General features: G+C 50.4%; 1 protein-coding gene across 8 annotated transcripts in view; it reads right to left on the bottom strand.

Annotated features, from left to right (window-relative positions):
* Window positions 1-265: 265 nt before the first annotated feature.
* SMAD6 (SMAD family member 6) overlaps window positions 266-13,480 on the bottom strand; it is an 80,961-nt gene continuing 67,746 nt past the window's right edge. For 6 of the 8 annotated variants that reach the window (XM_054716106.1, XM_054716105.1, XM_054716109.1 and 3 more), the window contains one exon: window positions 614-1,226. In XM_054716106.1, coding sequence (XP_054572081.1) covers window positions 685-1,226 — 542 coding nt within the window. In that variant the 3' untranslated portion in view covers window positions 614-684. Of the gene's footprint in view, window positions 1,227-13,480 lie in introns of all 8 variants that reach the window. The other 2 variants (XM_054716104.1, XM_054716107.1) reach the window with 2 other exon arrangements.

The raw sequence follows: 13,480 nt of genomic DNA on the forward strand, positions 1-13,480 counted from the left end.
CATCAGTCTGGGATGGGGCCCAAATACTCCCCACTTTCCCTCCTCCTCCCCATCCTGTGGACACACCACAGCCATGGGTAAGAAGGAAAAGAACTCCTGTGGTCTTAAGAGTAAACAGGCCCTTCCTCCCTTTTTAGTTTATTCCCTCTACTCTTTATCTGGTAAAGGAATCGGTCAAAGTTCAGGATGTCTGATGGGTCAGAAACCCACTAACACCATGCATGTCCCTCTTTGTTAAAAAGAAGACAGTTTTAAAAAAAAAACCTATAATGCGAATACTTTATTATCAATGAGTGACTGGTATTAGCATTTTGTCTGGGCATTAATATTTCAAAAACCATACACCAAACCCAGGCTTTTCCACCTAGCTCTGCTGTATCATTTTCTTTTTAAAAAAAAGAAGAGGGAGGAGGAAAAGAAAGAAAATATATCTGTATTGAAAGAATTATAAGCCAAAGTGCGTCTTCCTTGTTTTGTCCATATACACACATTGCACCATACATAAATAATTACATTGTAAAAATGACTCCATAATTACAAGTATAATATATATTTCCATATAATATATAAAACTTTATATTAAATCTAGGTAGATGATATTTGGGGGGTTTCGTCCGTGGGGGCTGTGTCTCTGGCACTGGCCCTCCTGGCGGTGGGCAGATGCGGCCCGCCTCGCCGCTGCCGCTATCTGTGGTTGTTGAGCAGGATCTCCAGCCAGCAGGGGCAGGAGGTGATGAACTGCCGGGAGTAGCAGGGCCCCCAGCCCTTGGCGAAGCTGATGCGGACGCTGTTGGGATCGTAGGGGCCGTCGGCGGCGTCGGGCTCGGGCCCGTGCTGGAGCAGGCCAGAGCGCTCAAAGTCGAACACCTTGATGGAATAGCCAGGTGGCACCTTGCGCACGACGAGGGCGCGGCCGCCGGGCGCATCCAGCGTCGGGGAGTTGACGAAGATGGGGTGCTCGCCTCGGTTGTAGGCCCACACGCCGTCGGGCTCCTTGCTGAGCAGGATGCCGAAGCCGATCTTGCTGCGTGTCCGTCGCACCGACTCGCTGCGCTGTTCCAGGTTGAGCTGGCCCAGGCAGAAGCCGCTGCCCTGAGGTAGGTCGTAGAAGATGCTGACGGCCTGGTCGTACACCGCGTAGAGGCGGCCCACACGCGTTCGGTGCTCCCAGTATGCCACGCTGCACCAGTGGCTCGGCTTGGTGGCATCCGGAGACATGCTGGCGTCTGCGGGGCAAGCACAGGGCACAGGATGTCAGTTATTCAGGCTGGGGAAGCGGGTGCAGAGGTGGCACTCCTGCCTGGACGGTGGGGGTTGGGTGGTGTTTCTAGCAGTCAACACAGACGTCAGCACATACTGTGCGCCAGGCTGTCCTCGGAAATTTAACACACAGGAGGGCACCCCCCAACACACACACACACACACACGAGGTTATGAATGTACAGAGAAGGCAAGGCACCTACTGTGTGCCTGGTGTTGTGGAAACACAAAAATGAACCACACCCAACTCCTGGCCATAAAATTTCTCAAGCTGGCAAGAGCTGGAAAAACAGCCATGCACCCAAAGGAGGAACGGGACCTTGAGCGCCTGCAGTGTGCACTGACTTCACTGAGTCCTCCAGTCACTCTATGAGGAGGCCATGTTCTCCTCCTTTTACAGAAGGATCCAAGGCTGCAGGCACCAGCAGCCTGTCCACGGCCACACAGGTAGTGAGTGGCATGGCCAGGATTTGAACCTCGTCAGTCCAAGCCTCCACCTGAACAGAGCAGGGTTAAGTATTAGGGGGCATAATCACCACTCAGGGGGGCTCAGGCAGAGAAGGTAGGGTGGGTGAGTTGGCCCCCAGGGTCCCTCCTAGCCCAGAATCATAACTGCCCGACTGCTCCCAGCCTGGCCCTTGGGCAGTGTGCCCAGTTCCCCCAATGCCCGCTACATCCTGCCACTCGAGTTGGCTCTCTGGCAGAAACTGCAGGTTTTCACCAGAACTGCAGCCATCTCTGAGACTGAGAAGGTGAAGGTCTCCAAAATGCTAAAGAAAATCACGCCTCAAGGGCTTCAGAGTTTCCCCACAGACAACAAAGGGGTGCCCTGGAGGACTGGCATCCTTTCTCCCTCCAGCCTGGGGCATCTCCGTGTGTCTAGGTGAATTTAAGTTTTCTGAGACCAGACCACACACACACACGCTGGAGTCTGCCTTGAAGCACAGCCCCATGCTCGCTGCTCTCCTGTGTGGGCAGCTTCTCAGATTCACAAGCCCTTTAACATCTGCTCTTTCCTTTGAGCTCACAGCTCTGAGGAGCAGGTGGGCACCCATGACTGCCTAATCAGGTGACATGTTCCCACACGGGCCCTGGCTGGGGCTTTCGCTCAGAGGGAGAATTCTGTTGGAGGCCTGATGAGAACACAGCAGAGGCGCTCTATGGCTCCTATTCTCCAAGAGAAACTGACCAAAGTCCAGCTAAACCTGAGAGAAAAAACGCGGCTAACAACTTCACTGAGGAGCCTGAGTGAGGTCAGCTCTGACAGTCAGCTCAGGCCCTACCCACAAGCCCCAGAGCAGCAGGGTGACAGGCCCCCCGACACCTCCTCGTACGTGCGAGGAAGCCCACCTGGCTACCTGGCAGGAAACTGTCTGCCGAGGGGCCTCCCATAAGCTGCCAGCTGTGCTGTGGCCTTGGGCTGGGCACAGCCCCCAAGGGCGCGCCCCTCATCCTACGACTGGCTTCAGGTCCCAGCCATAGGCCCCAGGCCAGCTCCTGAGGAAGCCTCCTTCACCCCGCATCCTCCGTCCAGGGCCCTCATGGTTCCAGCTGATGGTCACGTGGGGAGAGAGGCCCTGCTCCCTGCCCTCACTGGCCTGCCCCTTAGCCAGTGGACAGACAACTCTATCCCATGGTGGATGACCGAGCTGTGGGCACGAGGTCAGTCCCAGCAGGTGGGCAGCCAGGAACACCCAAGCCTTTGCCCCTCTCCATCCACCCACCCACCCGCCCACCCGCCCACCTGGCACTGGTTGGGAGTTCCCAAGCACCATCCCAGCCTGGCCATCCAACTCCAGCACTGACCTTCTCACCAAGCACAGAGAGTTATTATAGTGCTCTCGGCAGAGAGAGGTGGAGAAGCAAAGAAGCTATGCCTAGAGAACTCTGGGCAATAGGACAGGCAACAGGAACCCCGGCGTGCCTTCCATGAGCTAGGCGCCTTCTGCACAACAGCCCTGGTTCACCTCTGTTATCGCCCCATTTCACAGGCACAGAAGCCGAGGCCCAGGGAGGTGCCCTAACAGGTCGAGGGCACACACTATTGAGTTCTGTAGCCAGCATCAGTTCCAGGCCATACTCTGGAAGGGAGTGCTTCTCCATACTCTGGGCAGACTCCCCCCTAAATCCCATGCACACTGAACAAGTCCCTCCCTTTCCCTAAGCCTCAGTGTCCCTATCTGTAACCATGGCTATTCTCATGGTCTATGTGTCCTAGAGGTGCTTACCCACAAGCCTATGAGTCACTCCGCCCTACCCCCCAAACAAAGGTCCTTCACTCCCAAAGGACTCACTGCAGTGTCACCAAGTGAGGGATTACTGCTATCCCCCTTTCACAGATAAGGCTCAGAAAAAGCCACCTCTGCCCCAGGGTGTAGCTGCTCCACTGTACAAGAGAAAGAAGCAGGTTCACAGTCAGAGTGTGGGGAGTTAGGGTGAGGATAATGGGACTGGGGTGGGGGTGGGGTACTTCCTCTCTCCCATCTCCCATAAGGCTTTCAATCCAAGGCCAGATGGGACTTTCTGTCCCCTCCTCCCACCAGCCAAGCCAAATGCCCCCTGATCATCTGTTAAACGCGCCCCCCCCACCCAAATCAAGACCTGTGTTCGTGGCTTTACCCCAGTGCCCCTCACAGGGATGGTGAAATGTGCTTGGGGACAAACCTCACAGAGCTGCCCTAGGGCCCAACCTGCCCCTGCCCCAGCTCTCTGGCTCAGGGACACTGCCTAGGCCAGGTCTCACCTCCTGCACTCTGGTTGAGCAGACTAGGTGACACCTCATCAGGCTTGGGCTCCTGGCCAAGTCTTCCAAATTCCAGGAGATGGACTGAGGCCTCAGAAAAGCCCTCTCTGACCCCTCCCTTCTGTGCAATGACAGGCTCAGCCCCTCCCTTGACCTGAGCAGGTGTCACTGCCCCCGGATAGGCTAGACTCTCCAATGGGAAGGGGTGGGTCTCAGTTCTCTCTGTGTCTGTCCCAAGGCTGCATGTATCCCTACTGTGCTCTCGGAGCCACTAAAAGGGAAAAAAAAAAAATACATCTCAAATGTCGGCACACTGTCCTCACCCCCATCCTCACCCCTTCTACCCCCATCGGAATCCTGCTCAGCAGGTGGGGCCCATGGCCCGGGCCGAAGGGGATGGTGGGCAAGGACTTAAGTTGCAGGTCTGATCTGAGAACAAGCCAACAGGTGAGCCAGCACCATGTTCTGGGGAAATCCCCATCCCCATCCAGCTCTTGGGGACTCGGGGCTCCAGAGCTTGAGGACCCTGTGACAGCATCTTACCAGGGAGCCCCAATACTTTGGGCTTTCACAAACCAATACACTGTAACAGAGGTAGGGAATGTTACAGGGTTACCACTGTTTTATTTTGTCATGACATTAAAAATCTCTGAGACCATCTACTATCACTAGCACAAAAGAAAGTGTAATTTGCCCGGCCAGCATGGGGAGGTCATGGTTCGATTCCCAGTCAGGCACATTCCGGGGTTGCGGGCTTGATTCCCAGTGTGGGGTGTGCAGGAGGCAACGGGTCAATGATTCTCTCTCATCATTGGTTTTCTATCTGTCTCCCCTCTCCCTTTCTCTCTGAAATCAATGAAAAATATATATGTTTTTAAAAAGTGTAACTTAACACTAACAAAATTACAGAAGTATAATTTGACGCTAAAAAAATCAGAAATTTTAAAGTTAATACATTTAGATCAGCAATTTTCAACCGATGTGCTACAAGAATTTTTAAAACATGCAATACCTGACTATTTAGTCAGGGGGCACTGACTTCTTTTCCTTTAGATTGTCAAATAAACAAAATGATAATAGCCAACACAACAATAGCCATTCGGTGTGAATGCCCTGTCTTGAACCATATAGGTCATATAATAGAGTTGCATATTATTGATCACATTGCATAATAAGGGTGCATCTGATTGGTTAATTCTTGGTACTAGAAATCTTTATATACAAGTAGAGGCACCTGATTTTTAAAAAAAGTCACTTTGGAGCAAAAAGGGCAGGTAATTACTACTATTATTTTTTTTGTAAGTCAATCAAAATTATACCTATTTGGGGTATATTGGGTATATATGTATATTTTTGGTGTGCCGCAGTATTTTAGTAATTGATTTATGTGCGCCATGAGATGAAAAGGGTTGAAAATCACTGCATTTAGATTGTAAGAAATTTTCTTATTTCTTTCATCATGGACCAATGAAAACTTAGTCCTAAAACTAGCCTGTGTGAACCACTGACTGAGTCCAATGTCCTTGTGCCCATTGATGGCGCCCCTGGGTGCAGGGTGACTCACCTAAGGACATACAGTAGGGTGTGGCAGAACGGGGACCAGAACTTGAAAGCCCAGAATTCTAAGCTAATGCTTGTCACATGATCTAAAGGTTTCAGAATTGCGATAGGCCGAACTGAGGCAGACCTAAACTAAGGCTCTCACCACTGACTACATGTGTGGCTGTGGACAAGCCTCAATCTCCCCATTTGGAAATAGGTTTATCCATAATTGAGTGCCTCACTTACACAGTCTATCTTTGGGTTTTCTGGAAACTCCCGGCAGCAGATCAATTGGGTGCAGAAAGAAGCAGCTGGCTGTAAATTGGTCCCAGCACTGGCCTGACTCTTCAGAGACCAGGGATCCCTAGGGGGGTTGGGAGTCATGACCCACCCACAGTCACCACCATGGGAGGTTACAATAGGACCGTGGACAGCAATGCCCTTTGCAAACTGTTAAGGTTTAGCTCCCAGCCTGGGTATTCAGAAGCAAAATAATGAAGCGATGAGTAACTAAATGTCTAGAACAAAGGTGTACTGCTGTGGCACTATTTCACTGCACACACACATACATACATACATGTGTGTATTCATATCTCCTGCAGTGTCTGACAGAAGCTGGCACGCTGTCTGTGAGTGAGAGGGCAGGCGCCCCCAAATTGATGCAAAGCCCCATTCCACCCACCACACCACACCACACCACACCTCCCATCTGCAGCCTGAGCTGCCACTCAGGGTGCAGGAGGACAGTCTCTTGCAGATCTCTTTCTCCTCATGGCTCCAAGGCTGCGGTCTAGCCATCAGCCTAATTAGGAACCAGCTCCTTAATTGCAAATAAATGCTGGGGAGTCAGACTCGAGTGAACAACATCAAAGATGACCGAGCTCTGACCGAAACTCCTGCTCACTACCCCTGCTCGGGGCCTGGCCTAATTCCCAGCCAGACTCTGGGTCCTGGCTGGGACGGTTCCCGGGGGAGGAGGAGAGGAGAGGCGCAGTCTGGTGCTCATCTGCCAGGAGTCCTGCAGTCAGGTGTCCTGCCTCCTGGCTCTGATCAGGAAGGTGACCACCTTCTCCTGGCCTCAGTCTTCCCACCGAAACAGTCAGCTCTAAATTTCTGTGATTTAGTGAATGTTCACAGCAACTCTACTCATAATCACCCAATCTTGGAAAACTGCCCAGATGTCCAACAGAAGAATGGATGCTACAGACTGAACATTTATGTCCCCTTCAAATTCACATGTTGAAATCCTAACCCCAGTGTGATGGCATTTGGAAAGGTGGGGCCTTTAGGAGGTCATGAGGGTCGTGAATGGGATTAGTGCCCTTATAGAAGACATGCAGAGAGCTCTCTAACCCTTCAGAATGTGAGGAGCAACAAGAAGCAGCCATCTATGACCTAGAAATGGGCCCCTACTATACACCAAATCTGCTGGCACCTTGACCTTGGACTGCCTAGCCTCCAGAACTGTGAGAAATAAATGTGTTACTTAAGCCACCCAGTCTATGGTATTTTGTTATAGCAGCTCAAATGGACTAAGATAATGAATAAACAAAGGTAAAGTACATCCCTGGCATAAAAACAAACACATAGCTCAAAGAAACAAAACAGAGCCCAGAAATAAACCCATGCCAATATAGTATATGGTCAATTAATATATGACAAAGGAGGCAAGAACATATCATGGGGTAAAGACAGTCTAATCAATCAATGGTGTTAGGAAAATTGAACAAAACAAACAAACAAACAAACTAGATTACCTTCTTACACCATATTCAGGAATAAATTCAAATTGGATTAAAGACTTAAAATGTACCACTCAAAACTATAAAATGCCTAGAAGAAAACAGAGGCAGTAAAATCGCTGACATTTCTCTTGGCAATATTTTTTTCTGATATTACCTCCTCAGGCAGGGAAACAAAAGAAAAAATAAGCAAACAGACTACATCAAATTAAAAAGTTTTTGCACAGCAAAGGAAACCATGAACATGAAAAGATAGTCTACCGAATGGAAGAACATATTCGCCAATGATACATCTGATAATGGGTTAATATCCAAAACTTATAAAGAACTCATACAACTCCAATACAACAACAAAAACAAACGAACAAAAAGGACCAATCCAATTAAAAAATAGGCAGAGGACCTGAATAGACACTACTCCAAAGAGGACATACAGATGGACAATAGATATGACAAGACACTCAATGTCACTAATCATCAAAGAAATGCAAATTAAAACCACAATGAGATATTACCTCACACCTGTCAAAATGGCTATCATCAATAAATCAACACACAAGCAGCACTGGTGAGGATGTGGAGAAAAGGGAACCATTGTGCACTGTTGGTGGGAATGCAGACTGGTGCAGCCACTGTGGAAAACAGTATGGAGTTTCCTCAAAAAATTAAATATGGAACTGCCATATGACCCAGCGTTTCCATTTCTGGATATAAATCTGAAGAAACCCGAAACACCAATTCAGAAGAATATATGCACCCTTATGTTCACTGCAGCATTATTTATAACTAGAGGCCCGGTGCATGAAAATTCATGCACTAGAGGTGGGGTCCCTCAGCCGGGCCTGCCCCCTCTCACAGTCCGGGAGCCCTCAGGGGTGGGAGGTGACCCTGCGATCAGGGGAAGGCGATGCCCCATCACATCTCTGCTGCTGCCACTGCTGGCAGCACAAGCCTCGGCCGGCCCTGGGTGGCTGGGCAGTTGCCATCTGAGGAGGCTTGCCTACGCCTTGGGCGTCGGCTGCGCAGCTGCCATCCAAGGCTTGCCTGTGCCCCGGGCCGGCTCTGGGTGGCTGGGGGGCTGAGGGGACTGAGGGACTCCGGAGGCAGGCTCGAGGCGGGGCTGAGGGGACTGGGTGCCACCATCTTTGAGGGCATGACAGTCAATTAGCATATTCCCTCCTTATTGGCTGTGGGCTCTGCCATCTTTGAGGGCAGGGCAGTCAATTAGCATATTCCCTCTTTATTAGATAGGATAGCCAAGATATGTAAACAACCCAATCAACAGACAAGTGGATAAAAAAGTTGTGGTACATATATACAACGCAGTATTGGTCATAAAGAATGAAATTTGCCTTGCCAGTTGGTTGAGTGTTGTCCTGTGCACAGAAGGAAAGGATGCCGGTCAAGTCCTGGACAGGGCACATACCTAAATTGCGGGTTCAATCCCTGATTGGGGCAGGTACAGAAGGCAAACAATTGTTTCTCTCTCACATCAATGTTTCTCTCTCTCCCTCCCTTCCTCTCTCTAAGCATGTCTTCGAGTGAGGATTAAAAAACATAAATAAATCTTACCATCTGTGACAGCATGAATGGACCTAGAGGGTATTATGCTAAGTGAAATGAATCAGACAGAGAAAGACAAATGCCATATGATTTCACTTATACGTGGAATCTAAAGAACAGAATAACAAATACAATAGAAACAGACTCATACAGAGATCAGACTGATGGCTATCAGAGGGGAGTGGGGTTGGGGGGCTGGGTAAAAAGGTAAATGGATTAAGAAGTACAAATTGGTATTTACAAAATAGTCACGGGGATGTAAAGTACAGCATAGAGAATATAGTCAATAATCTATATACATAAAAGCCTAAGCGACCATTACAACCGAACGACTGCAACGACCGGTTGACCAGTCGCTATGACATGCACTGACCACCAGGAGGCAGACGCTCAATGCAGGAGCTGCCCCCTGGTAGTCAGTGCACTCTCACGGGGGGGGGGGGGGGGGGGGGGAGGGCACTGCTCAGCCAGAAGCCAGGCTCACGGCTGGCGAGCACAGCTGCGGCGGCAAGGAGCCTTTCCCGACTCCGCAGCAGCGCTACTGAGAGGTGGTAGCAGGCCAAGATGAGCACGAGCAGTGTGGCGCCTGGCCCCGGCTCGGGTTCCTCCCTGGCCACCTGCAGCTTGACACACTGCTACATCCCTTGGGGGATGTCGGACTGCCAATTCGGGGATCAGGCCTAAACTGGCAGTTGGACATCCCCTGAGGGGTCCTGGATTGCAGGAGGGTGCAGGCCAGGCTGAAGGACCTCCCCCCGACACCCCCGCTACATGCACGAATCCGTGCACAGGGCCTCTAGTATTGTAATAACTATGTATGGTGCCAGGTGAGTACTTGAAACATCAGGGGACCACTTTGTAAAGTATATGATTGTCTAACCACTATGCTGTACACCTGAAACCAATACAAAATAATATTGAATATAAACTGTAATTGCAAAAGAAAAGTTAAAAAGAAAACAAAACAGTGAAATAAAATAAAAACCCCCACAAAGAACAAGGTACATCCATACAATAGGATGTGACTAACCAATAAAAAGGAACAAACTACTGAAACATATAACAATGCATATCAGAAGCCTAGGTTGCCAACAGCCCACAGAAGTGCTATTTGTTTCCATGTATATGAAATTCTCAAATAGACAAAACTAACCTATAGTCATAGAAATCAGTACAGGGATTACCTCTGTGGAGTAGGGATGACTGGGAAGGAGCATGAGTGGGTGGGGTGATGGAAATGTTTGATATCCTGATTGGTACAAGGAAACTCAGGTATACACATTGTAAAAAATCATGACCTATACACCTAAGAGCTGTGGATTTCACTGTAGGTATGAGGCCATGAAAGAATTAAAATTAAAAAAGTAAAATAGTTCTGCCCAGGCCAGCTCCAGTCTGGGAGCAGCTCAGCAGGGCTCTGTGGTCGCCCGGGGGACAGCCCTGTGTTTCCAGGCCGGGCAGGGGTGGCTCAGCTTCCTGGTGGTGCCCACATTCCTGCCACCAGAGGGAGGCGGATGGCTGTGGTGGGCTGGAGGAGACAGGCTCACAATAGGCCCGCTCCCCTAATCTGGAGCCAGCCCCTCCAATGGTTGGCATTCCTTCCTCTTGGCCGCTCTGCCCAGGGCGGGTGCTTTGAGCCCAACATGTAATTTTGTGGGGGTGCTGAGGCACCAAGGGGGCTAAGTGCAGTCTGGGGGAGGCGGGGAGAGCTGAAATCCCAAGAAAAGCCTTTAGCTTCTTCGAATCAGCAGTTTTCTGTCAAAACAAAGGGCAGGAACGTTCCTGTGTGCTCCCCCGTGGGCTGCACGCTCCAAAAGCTTGAGCACACGCGATGCAGCTTGTTTTCCTCTTGATTCCCCCCTTTCCATTTGGCCAGACCGCCTTGGCCTCCGCCATCCTGTGAAGGGAACCTAAGACGTGCCGAGATTGTTTTTGATCCCTTAGACTCTAAGGGAGCTAGCCATAAAGGCTCAGAGCATTTGCAGGAGGCCAGCCAGAGTCCTCTTGGTCTCCAGGGTCCTGGCCGTCCACCTCACCCCATGCTCCTCTATGTTCACAGCCTTTGCCGCTGCTTCATACCCCACTTGGGCCACAGTAGCCTCCCTGCCCCTCCCAGGTCTGGATGGAAAAGGTCGGCCCAGCCACACCTCAATGAGCAGGAAGCAAGGGCAGAACAGACCCAGACCCCACTGAGAGCCGGGAAGGGAGATTCAGAGACAGAAACTCAGAGGTTAGTGACTTCCCTTGGATCATCCAGCAAGTTGGTGGCAGAGCCTGAGAGCAACCCAGGGCTGGCTTTTCCAATCCCCTTTTCACAAGCCAGGCTGGGGCCTCCAGTCCCCCTGGAAAACGCCTTTCTCCTGTCCCGTCATGCCTGTGGCTTCAAGTTCCAGTCCGACCGGCAGCTTTTTCATCCATGGCTCCTAGGCCTGGGAATAATTACGTGGCCCTGCATCTGGTTAACCTAACACCCCTTTAAAAGCCTTGTTTGCCCATTAGATAAGTAGTTTTTGTTATCAAACTTAAGGGGGGAAAAAAGGAATTTCCACTTAACCTTCTTTTGTCATTTTAAGCTGCAGAAATGGCTTCAGGTTTTGCAGTGAGTCCAAAGATGCAGCATTAATTAGAGGTTCTTTTTTTGTTGTTGTTAAGGGAGGGGGCGATCAGCCCTTCATTCACTGGGCTCCGGCAGTAAAAGCAGAGAAGGAATGTACACAGGCCCCGTTAATGGTCAACAGCTCAGACCAAGCCTCTCTGCTGAACTCTTTCCAAAAGCAGGGCCCAGCTGACAGGAGTTTCCTCTTATTTGCTCCCGCCGCCCACCCCCAACCCCCACCTCAGAGCCAGCACCTTTGGCTCCTAGAGGAAGCCAGGCTTCCAAGAGGAAGTTCCTAATCGGTCATTACATCACGGGCGGTCTGGCCACCACTGCCGCCTACACAGGGTCCACCTTGGGGGCTCTTCCAGCCGCTGGTCACCTGAGGCCAAGGACTGTGCTTACCAGACAGTCAACCAGCCGCAAATTTGCTGGTGGCGGGGTTTACCCCCAAGACAGAGAGTAAACAGAAATGCAAAAGGAGAATGTCAGTGAGCAGAGGAGAGGAGGAAGGCCAAAAATGGTGTAGTCCATGTGGCCAAAATTCATTGCAAATGCAAAAACGGAGGCCCAAAGAGCTAAAGTGATTTCCCAAGGTCACAGCAGAAATGAGCCACATGGCTAGGACCATCGGTTATCTCCTGCACAGGGCTGGGTTAATGTGGGCCCAGGAGCCAAACTGCCTGCATATAAAGCTCAGCTCTGCCACTCACCAGCTGTGAAATCTTGGGCAAGTGACTTCACCCCTGGGGCCTCAGTGTACTAATCTGTAAAATGGGGGTGCAATCAGTGCTTACTTTAAGTGTGTCTAATAATGCCTGGTTCAAAAAAAAGCACTCCATAAGTAACAGCTACTATTATTTTTACTAATATTACCACTGTACACCTACCTCTATATATTATTTGTGTAAATTATTTACTAGATTGATTCAGCTTGTATAGTTTTAAATGTACCATCACGACATACTACTCATCTTCTCAGTCATTTCCCATTTTAAGATGAAGGAGCTGAGGCCTGAAAGTCACGTTCCACGTCCACAGTCCTCAGCTAGGAAGTTGCAAAGCTGGGATTTGAACTCATGTTTATCTAGGTTTAGAGACAGGGGCCTTTGCATTACTCCCATGGGTGCAACCTGTGGTCTGCAAAACCCCAGAGGACTGCAGGGTAAGAGCACAGGGGCTGTGCTATAATAACACAGCTATGTCCACTCCACGCCGGCACATGGAGGCTCCATAAAGACTGGACAATAAAAGGGGTCCTTGGGTGTGGCCACTACCCACACTCACTACCCACGTTCTATGGCCCCTACACAGACCTGCAAACACATACACTTTTTTGGTTTTTCAGTTTCTCCTATACACTCCACGCTCCCATCACCCCTCCAAAACACAAGCAGTATCCAAACAAATCCTGTGCTACAATAATGAATGAAGATCTTGGCTGAGTCACTGGAGGGTGGGAGGTTGCTGGGTGCTCTGTGCTCTTCATCAGTTCTCCCTTCCGAACTCCCCAAGCCCATTATGACAGACCCCAAGGCAGAGGCCAGCAGCAATGCAGCATGGGAATCCGACTGGCTGGCCTGACTCTGAGCCCACCCTGTCCCCTTTGTGCTGCCTCATCGGCTCCCTCTGCTATTTTGGGGAGTCCTCAGAGTCCCTGGCCCGGAGGGGCTTAGGAGGGATACAGATAGAAGGACAGTCAGTGGCTACCCAGATGGGCTGTAACTGGCCTTCTCTAGAGGGAGCCTGCAAGCCCTGCTGGAAGGCCTTGTTCTCAGCCTTGGCGCTCTGACCCCAGCCTGCACGGCCCCCTATCTCCAATGGAACAAAGTGGCAGCCTGGGCCAAGGTGGTAAGGTTCCCATTCTTTTATCTTGTGCCGTATTCAAACAAATCCTGAAAAGATGAACTCATCCTGCAACCTGACATAAAACAAGCGTTAGCCCAGGCCCTAATAGGCAGACCTGCAGGAGGAAAAAACCTGGGGCCCCTCTTCCATCAGCATCCATCTCGCTCTGGAGCCCTGGCAAGATTG

Source organism: Eptesicus fuscus, chromosome 5 (assembly GCF_027574615.1).
Source record: "Eptesicus fuscus isolate TK198812 chromosome 5, DD_ASM_mEF_20220401, whole genome shotgun sequence".
NCBI lineage: Eukaryota > Metazoa > Chordata > Mammalia > Chiroptera > Vespertilionidae > Eptesicus > Eptesicus fuscus.